Source organism: Lottia gigantea (genome assembly GCF_000327385.1).
Source record: "Lottia gigantea unplaced genomic scaffold LOTGIsca_14, whole genome shotgun sequence".
NCBI classification, from domain to species: domain Eukaryota; kingdom Metazoa; phylum Mollusca; class Gastropoda; family Lottiidae; genus Lottia; species Lottia gigantea.
In genome coordinates this window covers 1,360,736-1,379,850 of record NW_008707617.1, presented here as the reverse complement: position 1 = coordinate 1,379,850, position 19,115 = coordinate 1,360,736, and the positions used below count along the sequence as shown (strand labels likewise).

The 19,115-nt window shown below is 31.7% G+C and overlaps 2 protein-coding genes across 2 annotated transcripts; both read left to right on the top strand.

Annotated features, from left to right (window-relative positions):
• Nucleotides 1-4,399: 4,399 nt before the first annotated feature.
• On the top strand, nucleotides 4,400-4,639 carry LOTGIDRAFT_99768 (hypothetical protein; the record flags this gene model as incomplete). Its single annotated transcript, XM_009049679.1, has 1 exon — nucleotides 4,400-4,639. A coding segment is annotated over one exon (240 nt), but the record flags the coding sequence as incomplete, so codon positions are not given.
• Nucleotides 4,640-6,595: 1,956 nt separating this feature from the next.
• On the top strand, nucleotides 6,596-17,933 carry LOTGIDRAFT_212832 (hypothetical protein). Its single transcript, XM_009049678.1, has 14 exons — nucleotides 6,596-6,741; nucleotides 7,935-8,097; nucleotides 8,542-8,702; nucleotides 9,293-9,400; nucleotides 10,104-10,223; nucleotides 10,885-11,000; nucleotides 11,325-11,494; nucleotides 11,944-12,106; nucleotides 12,533-12,723; nucleotides 13,929-14,084; nucleotides 14,433-14,538; nucleotides 14,859-15,002; nucleotides 15,717-15,923; nucleotides 16,662-17,933. Exons 1-14 carry the CDS (start codon nucleotides 6,612-6,614, stop codon nucleotides 16,749-16,751), a joined length of 2,025 nt encoding a protein of 674 aa, XP_009047926.1. The 5' UTR covers nucleotides 6,596-6,611; the 3' UTR covers nucleotides 16,752-17,933.
• The last annotated feature ends 1,182 nt before the right edge of the window (nucleotides 17,934-19,115 follow it).

The window sequence follows — 19,115 nt, the reverse complement described above, 5'->3', positions numbered from 1 at the left end:
ATCTGGTGTCAAGATAACTCTTAAGTTAGAGGACACTCAACCTGAAATTTCAAAATATAAACAATTTGAATATATTATATTCTGCCATGATAAGACTAAGGAAGACAGGCCTTCATGCCATGCAGTGCATAATGAGGGAAATTTTGCCAAGAAAGTGGCAGTAAAATTAATTTTTTCCGAAGCCTGTAGCAAACAGAGCTTCAATTTTGTCTTCGATTCAATGTCAAACCTTTCAACATGTATTGCTGGCAAGGCCAAACAGGTTTGAAAAGTACTGATGGATCTATACTGGATTTGAGACCAAAAGATCAAGAAAAAAACTTAAATTTTTTCTGTGTATCGAGGACATTGATAGCATCAATTTGCAACATTTCAATTTTCATTCAGACATCTGTGGTTCCTGAAATTCCACTTAAACTAAGTGTTTGATGATGTCATTAATCGCAAAATTTGCTTTTATCACATAAGACCCTTTTGCGATCAGTTCAGATTTTTGCCTAAATTAAGGACCAAAAAAGGAAAGAAAAATCTTTTTATTGTGGAATAATGTAAATAAATGTCATAAATCTAAACTTTTTCTATGATGCAAAAATTTTGATATTTTGACCACCAACAGCATAATGCATACCTCTAATTTTCTCGAAATCATAAAATATCTATTCAAAACCAGTAAGTCAAAAAACAGAAAAAAAAAACCATCTTATATAATGACCTTTAAAGAATATTGCCAGCTATAAATAAATATGACACATTTACACCTAGTTCAATGATCACGTAGGCTTTAATAAAGGATAGTCTATATAAAAACAAACAATTATAATTTAGATATAGGGGCTACATAAAAACTACATCATAAAAATAAGAGGCAATGCTAGTTTAAAGGGACAGATGTGCCTTTTTTTTTTTTTTTTTTTTTTGACCAATCATACTTTAGTCTCAGAAACGGGATTTTTTTTAAGCTAAGCCAATCAGTAAAAGTCTTCACAGCTCACAGTCGAAATTTGAGCCATCAAATCCATGTGTACCAAGGATTATCTGTGTTTGAATGTAAAAATGACGACTCGTCAATTTAAGATACTCTGTGATAAAAAAGATATATATAGAAATAGTGAGTAAAATTCCTAGTTTGAAGTATTTTTAAAGGTATTATGTGATGTACATTTGTAGTATTTCTGAAGACTTTTTACATATATTCAAGACAAAAGCAACCCCCCTAAAAATGACGCATCCGTCTCTTTAAAAGTAAACATGATCTAAAACTTTTAAATTTGATTAAATTGTAGAAAAACCTGATGCGATTTTATAAAAGTGACATGGAAAGCTGAAATTCAGCTCTATCAGATGTAGACCAAAACATCTGTCTCTATTCCAGCCTCTGATAGCTATTAAGACGGATGTCCGCTGGTGTAAAGACAGAAAAACTAGGCCCTGTTATATTGGGACTTTCTGCATATGAGAGCTCTATACTATAGAAAACAGTATTCAAAAAGATCTATTTACAAAAATCAACCATGCTTAACAAAGAAAGATACAAATCCTTACCCCTGTAGGCTTTGTCATAATATCTGGCAATATTTCAATTATGTTACTCAACCACATGTAATACACGTGATTTGTTCATGAGCTATATAGGTCTCTAAAAATTACATAAAGGTCTAAAGCTAACTTACCACCTATAAAGTATTTATGATCTCAAAAATGGAAGCTTTAACAAGAAGGGAATCAGTTAACAAAAACATATTTTCCAATAGGGTTCATCCTTGGGTCATAATTTTTTTTACATGTTTTCAAATCCAACAAGTGATTTCTAGAGTGTTCACAGGCAATTGGAAAGAGATGATTTATGCAATATCACCAGTCTTTTGTAAACCAACGAATTTAAACCAAAGACCAATATTTGTTCCATGTAACCCACAAGAACCTATCAAAGCTTGACTTGTTGCCTGCTAAACTATCTGTTCAAAGAATGATTCAATTTAAGTGGCATAGTATCGCAGTTTGCAAGTCAAAATGAATCAATATTTCCTATGATTAGCCAAGCTTCATTATGACAATCTGCAAATCAATCAAATTATATTTTTTGAATATTTCATGACATCAATAGAGGGAAACTGCATAGATACCAATAGTAGCTTCCGGTGCTCCCCTCGCCATAAACACAGTTTTAGTGGAATTGCAAGAACCAAAGACATCGGAATGAAAATTGGAATGGTGCAAATTGAAGCTAACAGTGTTCCAGATACACATACAAAATTTAGAAAACCTCTTTACAATCCCTTTAAACAAAATCATCAGGTTAATGTTGGAATATTACAGGGAACCAGTAAATTCAAAGAATATTAAATCAATGATGGGTAGACTACTAGATAATTATTGAATTATTAAGTAAAAGTAAGGGTAAGATATCCATCTTTAATCCTTCTCACCCTAACTGACACTGTTGTCCACTGTTGATCATTAATAAAAACCAAGTCTTCCACGACTGCTTGAGCCTGGCCCTTTGATTTCATGATAAAAAAAAAAAATCTCTTTAAAACTTTAATATGGAAATAAGATCAAATTAACCAACATTCACCCTGGCTAAAAAGATGTTTGAATAAATGACTCAGCATTTAATATTATTTTAAATTATCTCCGACAAAATATCCTATAAAAGGATCTTAATCAGGCCTAATCTGTTGACTCGAATAGGCTATCTTTTCTTTTGTATTTATTTATATATTGTCTCTTCACCTTGAATAATTCAGTTAGATAAAAAAAAACAAAAAAACAAACGCTTACCTGTTCAAAAGCTGTCAAACGGATACGCAATATCAACCCTAATAGGCTACAGTTTTTCCAAGAACAAGAGTCTTGATGACTTGTTTACATAATATCTAAGGTCAGTAAGTAGATCAGTTATTTCATCAGAACTGGAAAGTCAAGACTACTCCATACAGACCACAGTAAATGTTTCCATTTTACAAATCATGCCTTTTACCAGAGTTTATATAGGCTCTGCTTTTACTTTTTACATTCATCTATCATATGGTCTGTTTTTTTTTACAACATTTGATTCATAAAACCAAAGATGCATACTATGCATACAATATAAATATTTGGTGAGAAAATCAGTGCGGATAACTCTATCTACCATAGGTAGAATAAATTGTTGTCTGTTTCCAAAAAATGTAAACATCCGGTTAAGCAAAACACGTTTTATTTTACTATTTCAAAGACTAATTTCGTCAGATTATATCACTATGAAGGCCTAATTTTTAAATTATCATAGTGCTTTTTATCATTGGTAGAAATGACATTGCCCTGACAGAAAACAATCGATTATGGCAGATTCAAAAGGTGAATGAAATTTTGTGTCTTAGTTTCGCCAACCTCAACTCAACTCTGTTGACATTGTCTCATTTCATTAAAGTGAATTTGAGTTGAACAGTGCTGAGTCGTAGGACAAAATTGTTCAGGTCGGATTGAAATAAAACTGATAAAATGCAACCCCTTGTATTCTACCTTGCTTATCTGATTATCTGTGCAGTGGAACAGATTCACTGTGTCGTGGAAGTGAATTTGAATATGAATTTCCTTAAATTGTTGAGCTGTTTCCTTTTCATGTGAATTGTTGCCACCTATGTCATTTTGCAATAAATATGTACCGGTAATCAAATTTCCACATTGCACACTGTATGATGTTGCTCGTCTTCATTAGCCAAATCAGGAGCAGAAAAGTATAATTAAATCTTTTTTCATTTCAGAAAGAGATAAGGTAGTTCATGAGAAAGATGAAAGTGACAACAGTAAAGAAGATGATCAATCCGAGGGTGTTCCAGGTAATTCAGATTTTCATTTTCCATTAATTCTTTCTTAATATTAATCAAATGTTTTTTTTATTTAAAATAAGAGTATGTACAGAATTACTACATATTTTGAAATATTGATATTTAAATGGTGTTGTAAAAGAATGTTTTGGTGAAAAATTTTGAAATTCAGACTTATGCTTGAAAAGCTAAATGCAAATAAAGTTTATAAAAGATTAGATATATTATAACAATATCTACATTCATTGATATTGATATTACATCTGTATACAGTACCAAAGGGGGACATGTTAGAAACTCATCTACATTATCATTATTGGTTATCTTATTTGGAAATTAATCTGTAATCTTCTGTAATTAAGTCTTGGAAACATGGATTGAAGAATTGAATATGGAAGTTTCCTTTTGATGAGAAACATTAAACTTTACACTTTTTGAAAAAAGTTTCTTTGATATTTTTATTCATAGTGTTTATGTTTTTTTTGAAGGAAAACAATGGATTTCTTTTTTCATTACTAAATTGACTTTACTGAACTGTTTTCCTTAAACATTCCTTCATTCAATCAATTTCATCCTTTTACTTTTCAGCTGGTGCAATTCTAGAAAATGGCGAAATCAACTGGGATTGTCCTTGTATGGGTGGATTTCAGAATGGTCCTTGTGGCCAAACATTTCGAGACTCTTTTACCTGCTTTATACAGAGTAAAGTTGAACCAAAAGGGTCCGATTGTTATGAACAAATGAGAGAGTGGTCACAGTGTATGAAAGATAATGCAGAATACTATGACAAACTTAAAGAAAAAAACGAAAACAATGATGAAGATAGTGATAATGATGATAATGATAATGATGGTAGAGATCAAGAAGATGATGATAAGTCTAGTTGATGATAATGAGGAATATAATTATAATACTTCTTGATTTAGCGAGCCAATATTATTGTCTATTATGACTGTTAACACCGATTGATGTTAAATTTTTATTTAGACCCAGAGGCGATGTCATTTCATTGGAAAGTAGTGATCTTGACTGTCATTTTTGCCCAATATCCATGAATGAAATTAATCAAGAACTATTTCTTAGATGAATTAAGTTTAGTGAGCAGAGGTTGGTTGGCAGGATCAAGGAATGCTTGATGCAGAATAGTGCCAATCTTGGTAAATGACAGTAAAAGTAGTGTTGTGTCCATGAATAACAAGGATAAACAATAATCTTGTCATCAAAATGTGAATGTAAACATGTGTTTACAATAGCGAGCACTAGATAAGTATTACTCAGGAATATATCACACTTAGTAGAAGCCATTTATGGAATATGGAGTATTATTGCCTTCAATGTTTGGAATTATTTTTTATTGGATAGTAGTCAGTACATATCATGCACTTGCAGTTATTTAGTCTATAAAATCATTTAAATATAGATGCCTGTTTCATCTTTTTTCTGTGAATGATTCCTGGCATTTATTATCTGAGGTCATTGTTATTAGTTTTAGGTCACTCAGGTTATTCAACCAATCAAATCATTGTTCAATAAAAGTTTTTTCTACCTTTTGTTATTCATTTTGTTAAACACTGATTTTTATGGGGATTAAAGAAACATTTTGCACAATTTTCATTTTAAAAAACATTGTAAATTATACCGGGAAATATTTTCAAAATATGCTTTTTACATTTATGTATCTACTAGATCAAACTGAATTAGTTTTAAAGGGATTAATTAAAAATGTACTAATTGTAATGAAGCAGTTTTGGTGTTGGAACTCATGAAGACTCAATATGTTTAGTGGAGACCTGTAAAATATTTCGGCGTTTATAATGCTTAAATCCACACGGTAGTTTTCTAACACATCCCAAATAGCATATCGAACTTAAAAAGTTTACGTAAACCTTATAAATAGTTTTGGCATTAAAAAGGGATTTATTTAGTTAGATCCAGGAACACATTTCTCTAGATTTTGGTATATATATTTTTCATAAATATGAGCAAAATGTTTTTTCGTCTTACGAAAAAACAGAATTCTCCCTACCACCTGTAAGAGCTAACATATTTTTAGAATTATATTCTGATAGACCTGGATGAACTAAAACTAGCAGTAAACAGGCCCATATCAAGAAGAGAGCCAATGATGTTTCTGTGGCATCAGTTAGCATACCCATATTCTATTCTCTGTCAGTTGGTCCGTCTGTCCACAATTAGCTTGTGAACGCAATATAGGCTTCAGGTTTTATCTGACTTTTGGGTCATTCCGTGTCAAATCACCCAATAAAAGTACCATTTATGAAAGGGTATGGGAGTTTCAACCCTTGATACACTGAAATTATATTACCGTTGAAGGCAATAAAGGCTACAGTGTTATCCCATTTTTATAAAATTTGGACGAGATCTTGTACAAGTTTGAAATTGGGGTCGATTCGACAAAAAATATTGGGGAGTTTCAACCGTAGATGGTGATGACAGTTTATGTCAGAATTATATAAAAATCTTTTAGGTAAGTGGGCGTATCTTGCTTGTCAACAACTTGTTTTGTCCGTGAAGCATACAAAAAAAACTTTTTACTTGGTTAAAAAAATATGGCACATAAACCCTTCCATACTAATGTGCAAGAATGATTTGATGAAATATAAAAGTTATCATCCTTGTCGTCACTTGATCATAATATTCATGTCACAGATTAGATTTCCTCTTCGAGTGATTATATGACGGTTATCATTATAGTAGGTAACAAAAAGTATGTCAAAGGACATTGGTCGACTCGACATATAAAGTGATAAAGCACTGTTGTTGAACTTTGATCCAAACAACATGGCGTCAATGAAAACTGGAGTTCATCCCGATTTACAAATCGAACGAGAAAATGGCACATTTGATCCAATACAGCTGACAAATCTACTTCATGGGGGTCCTGAGAAAACTCGCCGAAAGAGATATATCCGTAAGTTTTTGTTTTGTCTCATATGCGCTTTCATTAACGGTAACCTTTTTGAGTCAGTCTAGTAAACCTGGGCCTCTAGGCTATGGTGGAGATTTCGTATCAAAAACAATTAATAGTGACTACTAGCAGATCACTTTTGTTTCTGATTCGAGTTTACTGTCAATTCACAATTAGGCCTACATCAAGGAGTATTGTTAGAATGAACATAGAATCTTAATTCTCTAACTTTGCCAACAACAGTAGCCTAGGCTATTTATTACCCATTATACAGTCAAGTAACCTAATTTCGTGGAAACCTATTATTCGTGGATTTCCGGAAAGGATTAATAATTTACATGAGGGACCTTGCGCGACCTCCGCATTAGTTTGTTTTGATAAACATGGGTTTTCTCTACAATATCAGCTAGTAGAATGGATTTAGTAGTTTCAAGCAAGGTAAAATGTATTAATGTATACTTTGACAAATACAAAATGGCGGATTTCACTTATTACCAAACGTCACCATTTTTTATTGGCCGAATTTCCTTATAATCCCAAGCGGTAATCGGAATTCTAAATGTCGTCTGCTAGAATATAGTCCAACAAATGAAGTCATGTGATCAACTAGCGGATTCCGTGTCAGCAGAAAATTTCTATGGAACACAAAGTGGACCATATTCTTATGTTGTTTCAGTGACTTTTAGCAATAAATCACGCTACGTATCTTATTTTGTCAGTCACTATTTTTTTTTAAGATCGTGGTTCTTTGAAGGAATTGTCACTAGTTATAATGAATTGATATTAAAGATAAATACTAAGAAAAGTTAATTATACCACCTGGTATCCATTCTCGACTTATTTATAGATCAAACATTGTACACGAAAATAGGTGACGCATTCTGCCGCCGTTGCCGAGTTGGTTGCTCATGAAATATGGGTAAAAGTGATGGATTCATAAAGAAAATCGAAATAAACCAATTTTAATTATTTTGTAGAATATCTGAGGAAACATCTAAGACATAATTTTTTTTTTTCTTTTTCTTAACTTTGACGAAATTCGGTGTTGAATCCTTATATCCAGGAAAATAGGTTACACCACTGTACCTGATTAAAAAAAAATATAGCCTAAATAAGAAAATCTATGGTTTGCGGAATTTGAACTGTAACAAAAAGTAGGACTTTAGTAGTGTGGAAGACTTTTTCTTGAATTTCAGAGTCTTTAGCTATCAATGACAAGACCTTTAAGAATTCACCTAACTGGGCAACACTATCGAGAGAAGAAAGATATGAATTGGCTGTGAAGAAAGCAATACATCAGGCCAGAAGAGTTAAGGAACTTGGATTGACTGATCCACTTGATCGTTATTTCTATAACCAGTAAGAAGCCATTTATTAACTACCTGTATTTATTAACTAACTATAAATATAATAAACTTAGAATGTTCTATATGCAACTTGTTGTTCAGAATAGTAGGCCTACAACTTTGGAAAGAGAGACTTATATTGGAACTGTTGATTAAGAAAAGGTGGGAGAAAAGAGGATTTAGATTGGACATTTTCAAATAATAAGAAGTTAGGAAGTGCTCATTTCTAGAACATTCTCTGAAAAATCCTGAAAATAATATGGTCTTCAAGGGAATATGTGAGATATATATTGCACTTGTTCCTATTGAAAATTCTATAGTTACAGTCAAAAAAAATTAAAAAATCAAATGTATATTTTGATCATCAAGGAAGATCATGTGGGAATTTGGACAGTTTGCCCAACTGCATGCTGAGGTAGGCCTACAGGTGATAATCTTGTGTAATTTTTATTTTTAGAGCTTTTATGCCCAATGAAAACTCTCCATTTGGTCTGCATAATAGTATGTTTACCGATGTTATTACAAATCAAGGTACAGAAGAACAGAAATCAAAATGGCTGCCATTAATACAATCATATCAGATTCTGGGAACATATGCTCAAACTGAACTTGGTCATGGTATGCAAATTACTATTTATTATTTCGAGCAATTAAGAGACAACCCAGTGACAAATCTGTCTGAAACAGACATCAGAGTGGCGAAATCAATATCGCTTTTGTTATTTCAATTATAATTCGGTCAGCCCATTTCGATTGGAAGGTTTATTTTGCATTCCTATAAATGTAATTTAAGATCTATAGGCCTATTGGGTAAAATTTAAGGTGATTAATGATGATATTATTTTGGTGATGTTTTATTTGCTGCTGCACTTGCAAGTGCACGATTTGTGTTGATATGGGAATAAAGTTTAGAAAAATGTGACATAAAATTTAATCAGTGTTAGATGGTGACGAGAATGTAGTCTCATAAAAGCACTGGCTTAGGTCACAAAGTAAAGATTCATGCTATAACAAGGTGCAAAAGATTAGAAATATTAGAAAGTTTATTATGCATGGCTAAGATTAAATTATTATCATTTCTCTTGGTAAAATTTCTGAAAAGATAAGAATTAGTCTCCTTCTGTAATGTTTAATCGTTTAATCGTGTTGCAAACTTATGTTTGCTTGTGGAATTTAGTTTTTGTAAGTATTTTAATTTTACATTTTAGGAACATTTATCAGAGGTCTGGAGACCACAGCAACATTTGATGGGAAAACTGATGAATTTATCATCAATACACCAACTTTAACAGCCATGAAATATTGGCCAGGAGCTTGTAAGTTTGATATAAACACCTATAGACTTGAATTCTCCACCTGTGAAGTTAAAAAGAGTATGCATGTCATGGCTGCCATCGCAATTCTGCTTAAAGTAGCTAATGTTATTTAAACAATATCAAAAAGTTAAAAGAAAGAAACAATATTAAACTAAAACTATGAACATGATCAATTTGACATTAAACATTCAGTCACCAACCAAAATTACACCTAATGACAATCAACCACATAGCTAGACAAATGATTCCAATCCCCTCCCGAACAGCTGCAAAAAATCTTGAGCAAAACAGCATACTTTAAAGAGACAACAGTCAAGAGCTTTCTTGAGTGGCATTTAGTAACTGGGATATGAATAACTGGACACAATTATATTGATAACAATTACTTATATAATTTATGATGTTTCGACGATGACGCTTTCATCTTTATCAAGCAATGATGACAGCCGAAAGCATCATCGTCGAAACATCTCAAGTTATTTTTTAAAGTAATTGTTATCAATATAATTGTGTCAAGCTAAACAGTCAAGAAATTTCAATTTTGTAAAAACTTGATCAGATTTCTAGAATTTTATTATAAATCAATTCAAACCGCCGACTGTTTTACTACAGACAGCGATATTAGGCTACTCTCTTAGGATTTGAAACTGTTGAGGAATTCAAGACAAAGGGTATATAAAATACGTGTTTTAATGTATTTCAGTAGGAAAAACCTGTAATTATTGTCTGGTACTAGCCCAACTTTATACACAAGGTCATTGTCATGGTTTACAGTCATTTATTGTTAATATTCGTGATGTCAATACACATCAACCAATGCCAGGTCAGTTCAAATTTTTTCCACATTACTTGTACATTTCAACAGCATTTCTTTTCCATAGCATTTTAATTGATCATATCTCCTTTTGAACACAAATTTATTAATTTCTTTTAAATTTTGAAATCATTCTTGGTTTTTCCAGAAAAATGATTTAATTTTCAAAATTTTCTTTGTTTGTACTAAACCTTTTTACTGTTAAATAGATAGATATTTTAGATATGTTTACTTCTTTAACGTTTAATTTTTAACTGATAAAGAATAGTAAGGTTTATCATATAAGTAATGTGTTTATGTTATATGATTTTTAATGAATTAATAATAGACTTAGTAATGTGTATAATATAAATCATGTGTCTGTGATACTAGTTTTTAATGAATAAATAATAGTAAAGTGTATAATATAAGTTATGTGTCTATGTTATATAATTTTTAATGAATAGATAATAGTAAAGTGTATAATATAAGTTATGTTTCTATGTTATATAAATTTTAATGAATAGATAATAGTAAAGTGTATAATATAAGTTATGTTTCTATGTTATATAAATTTTAATGAATAGATAATAGTAAAGTGTATAATATAAGTTATGTTTCTATGTTATATAAATTTTAATGAATAGATAATAGTAAAGTGTATAATATAAGTTATGTTTCTATGTTATAGGAGTAGAGGTAGGAGATATTGGTACCAAGTTTGGTTATGATTCTATGGATAATGGTTACCTAAGGATGAACAATGTCAGAATTCCAAGAGAAAATATGTTAATGAAATATTCCAAGGTAATTGTCTAATGTTATAGAGACAAACCCAATTCCTTATTCCTGTTGGTTTCATTCAGTTGCTTGGTATTCCAAATGTGGAAATACAATTCATTAGTCCTGATAATGGTTTTTATATCTGAAACATGTGTCAACAGCTGTGGATGAGGTCTTTTCAGAAATCAGCTAATAATATGATGTTATGTAATTTATGCTCCAAATACTTCTTTAAAAAAGCACAAATCTTGTAGATGATACGTGGTACAACCAACCCCTCTTGTATGAAAAGAGTTGTTTTGATTGGTTAAAAATCACTGATTTCTGAAACCAAATATGAAATTTCAGGTATCAAGAAGTGGTGTTTTTGCAAAACCTGCGAATTCCAAGTTATTGTATGGTGGAATGGTGTCTATAAGATCCTTTATAACTGGTGATTGTGGTAGATCAATAAGCATGGCCTGTACTATTGCTATCCGTTACAGTGCTGTTAGGCGTCAGACCACAGATAGTTCTGGGTAAGTATCGAAAGCATGGGTCAAAAGAGACTTTTTATGTATACTTTCCATTCCACTTTTTGATTTCCTGTGCGACATCTGCATATAAATTCAGAACACCAAACGATTCAACCTGTGTTTAACTGAGAAGCTTTCCGCCATTAATGCTGCTAAACACACTTCTTTAAACAAACGTTACAAACTTGTCTCACTGTTAGACATGAGAATAAGTTCTACTTGTCAAACTTCAGTAGGGATGTAGGCTGAAATAGGTCAGTTGACTCACTGTGAAATTCCGAGTAACAACATGTTATTTTTTTTAGGATTCAGTGAAAATAGAAGCCATAAGTCTTATTGGTAGGCCTTTGCATGAAAACTTCAGTGACTTGATTCCAGTTGTAGTTCAAATGTCAAAGGGGCCTTACTGCATATGTGATTTTTCACTTTTTCCGTCGTTTTACCTTTTTCAGGGAAACAGAAAGAAAAATTTTAGACTATCAGACACAACAATATAAACTATTTCCTGCTTTAGCAACTTCCCTTGCCTATATATTTGCTGGCATGAATATTAGTCGTATATTCATGGATGTGACGTCTAAAATAAGGCAAGGAGCCTTGGATGAACTCCCTCAGGTGAGTGAGATTTTATTAAGGTAGCAGTTAACAGCATAGCTCCATTTTTTCCAACATTTGGAGTACAAATTGTTGCCAAATTTCACAACAAATACATCATGTGTCATCTTTATCTTGCCAGCTGAATTATTTTCATCTCATTCTCAAATTGATTAAATGTAAATAGCCTTTAGAAGTACTAGAACTGCAAGAAAATCACATAATTCCTACAAAATCTCAAGAAAAGATAAGTCGTCATTTTAATTTTCAAATGCAGATAATTCTTGACACACTTGGATTTGAAGGTTCAAATTTCAACGGTGAACTCTGAACAATTTTAGTGATTAGTATAGCTAAAAAATTCGCATTTCTGAGACTTAAAGTTCAATTGGTCAAATTGATGTTGAATCTATCCTTTTAAGGCGTTTCTTTTATTGTATATTCCAGTTGCATGCATTAAGTGCTGGTTTGAAGGCCTGTAGTTCATATAAATTTAATGAGATGGCTGAGAGATGTCGTATGGCCTGTGGTGGACATGGTTTCAGTCAGGCTAGTGGTTTTCCTAAACTTTATGTAAATATTACACCGGCTGCTACTTATGAAGGAGAAAATACAGTTCTGTTGTTACAAACTGCCAGGTAAAACTTTGTCAGAAATACCACAATCTAATTTATATTTGGCCAGTCTCCATTGTAATCAAAACAGATTTATACCAAGGCTGCGTACTGTTGATGTTCATCTCAACCAATCAAAGCCTATCATGCAGAAGCTGTGTCTATATATCAGCTATCAACTATATAATTTAATTCATATTTTTACCAAGAAAACCGTCCAACCCCTAAAATCCAAAAGATTTTGATAAACGGAATTGTCTTGCTTGTACGGATTTTTTATAGTATCAATTTGAACCATGCCAATTTTCAGTCAGACATTTGTGGTTCTTGCAAATACAGTGTTTTATAACGTTACTATCACAAACTTTCTAATTATAAATAAGAATCTTTGCAATAATGACTTCATAAAAGCTATATAGCCATTTGACATTTTGTTGCAGAAACAGCACAGATAAATTACTTAAATAATGTTTAATCAGACATGGAAAGGATATATACATATAGTAACCTAATTTCGTGGAAACCTATTATTCGTGGATTTCCGGAAAGGATTAATAATTTACATGTGCGACCCCGCGTGACCTCCGCATTTGCTTGTTTTGATAAACATGGGTTTTCTGTACAATTTCAGCTAGTAGAATGAATTCAGTAGTTTCAAGCAAGGTAAAATGTATTAATGTATACTTTGAGAAATACAAAATGGCCGATTTCAGTTATTACCAAACGCCACAATTTTTTATCTGCCGAATTTCCGTATAATCCCTAGCCGTAATCGGAATTCCAAGTGTTGTCTGCTAGAATACATTCCAACGAATGAAGTCACATGATCGACTAGCGGATTCCATTTCTATGGAACATAAAGTGGGCCATATTCTTATGTTGTTTCAGTGACATTTAGCAATAAATCATGCTACGTATCTTATTTTGTCAGTCACTATTTTTTTTTTTAAATCGCGGTTCTTTGAAGGAATTGTCACTAGTTAAAATGAATTGATATTAAAGATAAATACTAAGAGAAGTGAAGGATTCATAAAGAAAATCGAAACAAACCAATTTTAATTATTTTGTAGAATATCTGAGGAAACATCTAAGACATAAAAAATTTTGTTTTTTTAACTTTGTCGAAATTCAGTCTTGAATCCTTATATCCACGAAATTAGGTTACACCACTGTATATACATATATAAAATGTCACATTATTGTATAATCAGCAATTGTGATTTTTGCAGATATTTAACAAAGTGCTTAGTATCGGCAAAACAAGGTGAAGAGTTGCCTAACTTAGTTGCCTATTTAAAACAACCAGTAGATGGCAGGACATGTTCTATCAACAGCCAGTTTGATAGTAATTCTATTGTATCAGCTTTTGAACACAGAGCTTTAAGGTATGTTTCCAATATAAAACCTGCTCCTACATGTAGGTTGAAAGGGATTGTACAGAGGTTTTCTAAATTTTGTTTTTGTTTCAGGAACACTGATAGCATCAATTTGCATCATTCAACTTTTTAATCAATTGGTTCTTGCAATTCTACTAAAACAAAAGGTTTGCTGATGTCACTAATCGAGAAGGGCCTTATGTGATTATTGACATAATCAAACTCTTAGTGCTGACTGTCATGCGATGCAATGTGCAGTTAAATAAATTTTTTCTTTTCAATTTACAATTGTGAGGGATCCTTTAATTCATGAAGTAAAAGAAAAATATTATTTTATCATTTACACATGTACTGTAGATTGATAGAAGACTGTGCTCATAGAATACAATATTTAGTAAAAAATGGTAAATCACAATCAGAAGCATGGCATTTAACATCTGTTCAGTTGACCAAAGCTGCTCAGGTAACGAATTTGAATAGAATAGATTAGAATAGAATGGAATCCATGTGCATATCTGAGTGTTGAAACATTTCTCAAAAAATCAAAAATCAGGACAGAATACTGGCAAGTTACAAAACCTTGACCGAGAAATTCCAGATTCCAAGAAACATCACAATTTAATTGGCTTATAAAACTACCATTGAAATTGATTGGGAGACTTAAATTAACTGATATTAAATTGTTCAGGAAGATTTTGCCTTTGAAAAGAAGAGGTATTTCAGAATATTTTTTCAACAAGATTAAGTTTATGACTGACTTAACTTATATTATGTTATTTTCAGGCTCATTGTGAATGTTGTGTTGTAAAATTCTACTTAGAACAAATAAGTCGTGACCCGGGACCAAAATTACAGCAAGTATTGCAAGCCTTATTCCAACTTTACTGTATTTATACCATTCTAGAAAATATTGGTGATTTTGTAAAGGTGGGTACAATACAATAATACAACAAGAATCTGTCATTATTTTTCTGAAACAATACAGCAAGAATCTGTCATGATTTTTCTGATGAAATACAATAATACAACAACTATCTGTCATTATTTTTCTGAAACAATACAGCAAGAATGTGTCACAATTTTCTGATACAATACAATAATACAGCAACAATCTGTCATGATTTTTATGGAACAATACAGCAACAATCTGTCCATGATTTTTCTGATACAATACAACAAGAAAATGTCATAATTGTTCAGACAAAATAAAGCAATAATCTGCCATGATTAACCATGTACTAGAAGGATCTGTCATGATTTTTCTGATACAATATAACAAGAAACTGTCATGATTAATCTGATACAATACAACAAGAAACTGTCATGATTGTTCTGAAAAATAGAGCAATAATCTGTCATGTACAAGAAGGATCTGTCATGATTTTGTCCAGAATCAGTCGCTATTCCGTCATGATTTGTCTGGTAAAAAAACAATAAGGATATGGTATGATTTGCCTATTTCGACAATTCAGTGTGATTCGTCATTAAAAATGAAAAAAGAATCTGTTATGATTTGTCAGCTAGATCTATCTTGCAGTCAAATTGAAGCTCAAACTGTTTATGTAGTTGAAGAATTTACATCTGAGACCTTTCAAAAACAACCCTGAAGGATACTCTAGAATGTTTTTTTTCTATTTTTAGGATGGTTATCTGAACAGTCAACAAATTGAATTACTGAATACTAAACTACTAGATTTACTAGCAGAAATTAGACCAAATGCTGTCAATATTGTGGATAGTTTTGATATTCCTGATGAAATATTAGCTAGCTGTCTAGGACGTTATGATGGTCAAGTCTACCAAGCTTTATATGAGTACGCTAAAGAGTCGAAGTTGAATCAGATAGAGGTGGGTCTATATTATGAAATCCAGTGAGATTTGATTGAAAATAAAGCAAATCACCCATGTAACCCAGTACATTTTTGACTGGCGAAAGAGATTATTGAATCACTAATGCTCGGTTGGTATATGAGCGACTATATGCAGACATCTTTCACTACTGCCCTTCTTCATATTTGGACCCTGTCATTAGCTATATTATGAATGAATGTGTTTCTTCTTATTAAGAGGAGGTAAACGGACTCAGACCGGCATTTCATTTGCCATCTGTTTCCGTGTTAAATCAATGCAATTTCAGACATCAAATTCCAAATTTAGACCAAAAATTAGTCAAAAATAGCCATGCAAAAATCCCCAAAGCGAGGGAGAAAGAGGATTTCTAAAAATAACATGGACTACGTTCTTAATCATTTACATAAAAAAATTTTTAGTGGTCTGAGAACAAACATGGAATCCAGTTCTTTTCCAGTTGCTTCCCTTTTGATATAAGACTCGAAAAACGAAATTATTTTGTGTACCTATGTTGAATTGTGGGACAATTCCCAAGGGCTACGCCATGATAATTTATACTTTTTGAAATAACTATAATTCTCATTCAGAGACTCAACTCACTCAACTTTTTTAAGGGTATTTTATTAATAGTCTTTGACATTTTTTTTACTTCATTTAACTCGATTACCATCATTTTAAACAGAAATTTGGGATGAAATGACAATTTTCAGACTTTATGATCTTCCTGTATTTCAGGTAACAGATGTCTATTATAAACATTTAAAACCTTTTTTTGAAGAACAGAAGAAGCTAGCTGATGTACCAATATTACCCTCTAGACTGTAGAATTTGAATCAACTGAAAAAATGTGTCATTCATAAAGACACAGTTTTTATGTATTTTTTCCAATGAAACACTGTATGTGATAAAATGATCAAACATGGTGATGGCATTTGTTCTTTACCTTGCTGAAAGGATTGACAAAGAACCTAATGAAACTTCTTTGATGTATTTTTGTATTGAAATCTTAATAACATATTAATATGATATATACCAGTGAAAAAATATAAATAGTTTTGAAAAACTATTTTTGTCTGAGGTATTTATACAACATAACTCTCCAAATAAGTGTTCATAATTTGAAATTTTTGTGCTACTATTATAGATAAATTAACAAATTTGTGTTCTTTCCATGTTAAGAATAAAATGTTCTAGCCCTTGTGTATTGAGGATATTACATCTTCTATTAAAAGGAGTGTAAAGAGGTTTTCTTAGTTTTTTTATGTTGTTTCAGGGACATTGATGGCACCATTCCAATTTTGAGTCAGATGTCTTTGGTTTACGATTTACTTCTGTTTTATTCTAGAAATATTTAAAGTATTTAAACAGAACTTGAAACATGTTATATTTCAATAGGGTGAAATAGATCAGTTGTCTGAAGATCGCACAGCATGAAACTCGTGAGTGCCTAATACTTATTCTCTGTATTTAATTTGTATACTGTATCGATAACGGATAACTCTACTTTGTACAGAGCGCAGGAAACTGTACCTGAAGGCTATAGAACCTCTTTTAAATCCCTTTTAAATATTGTTGAAAATTTTTTTTGTTTGTTTCACATATTTTTGATTAATTTTTTTGTTAATTTTCGAGATTTTTATTTCTTAATTTTGGCATTTTAGATTTCTTAAAAAATGAAATATGTCTACTTAATTATCAGTTGTATTTTTGGCTCCTGTGTAGTACAAGACAAGTAAATTGTTTTGCTCGTTCTAAAGGAGCAAGATGACACTTGTGTAGGCCTACCAAAGTTATATGTAAATTTGATATATATTTTTATATTTATTGAGTTAAAATATTATCAGAGGTGATGAATAATAAACTAGTTCAGTTGATTGTTATAGCAGTATATCAATGGTGATCCCGTATCCAACACCCTATTAAAATGTACAGGACACGGATTTACGAACATCTAATTATTATTATTAACACACGTTTTGTTTATTCAAATTAAAGAACTTAAAACTTAAGTCCTGTGTCTGTGCTTTGTCATTAGTTTAAAGTTACAACCTTTACTACCTAGCAATACACAATTTGACAACCCATGATAAAATTTCTTTAATGAATAATACTTGTTAGAATGAATATAAAATTAATTCTCAAACTTGAGTTACGTATATATTCATCAGTCAACTTACTGTTTTTAGATAATTTTACTTAGTTTTATGAATAATTACTTATTTTATGGATTTATCAAATCACACTGGGATTCTGATGTATAGTTATGACACTTGGTAGGTCTACTGATGAATATATACAGGAGTGTAACATAATTAATATTATGTTAGTTGAAATAACTTCATATTGTGGTCTGGATTAATCCTTTAATAACAAGAGTTACTTCCCTTCTAGTCATATAGAGTTGCTTGACCTTGATTGAGCTTTTTCGAATGTAGACTAGAACAGACTCGCTGATAAAAAGTATGTACATGTATACTTATGTCTTACTTGAAAAATATTGACTGAAAGAAAGTTAATATATAAGCAAAAATACCCTTGAACAATAAAACAACAAGCCTTTAAAAAAAACTCGAAGTCCTTTTCTGAGTGTCAAAAGGGAGATAACTCATTTTTGCCTAGCACAGGGGGGCAGTCATTTTATTAAACATTACATAATAATTTATGAATGTAAGTAAGAAGTTGCGTTGGTCAGGAAGCTGTGGCCTTTTGCGAATGGCTCTAGGCCTAATGTACTTGGTGCTACCACGCCAAAATATTCACATCTTCACAATTATGTCTGTATTATGATTGTGTCGAGTCAGTCGTCAGCTGAGCTGTTGTAGGGGAAAGCGGGGATAATTGGGACAATTTAGGTCAGATGGCAGTAAGAATATTTTGTTAACATTTTGGAGAAAATTGATTTGATAAAGAGGTTTTTCAATACGTGTAGTTGAAAACTTTGGTTAACAGAAACGAAAGCTTTTAGACACTGAAAACTCGAATCGGCCATAGCTAGTACACCGTAGGCGTAGCTTCCATCTATTAATTAAGAAGGGCCATGGGTTTTAAGACGATGCGCGTGCCAGTCTCAACTTGCACGGTTTGAATAAGACAGTTGAAGTATATTTTTTTTATGAATGTCAGCTATGAAATGTCATACCTTAAAGGGATTCTAAATTTTTAATGTGTACTGGGCACACTGGTAGCATC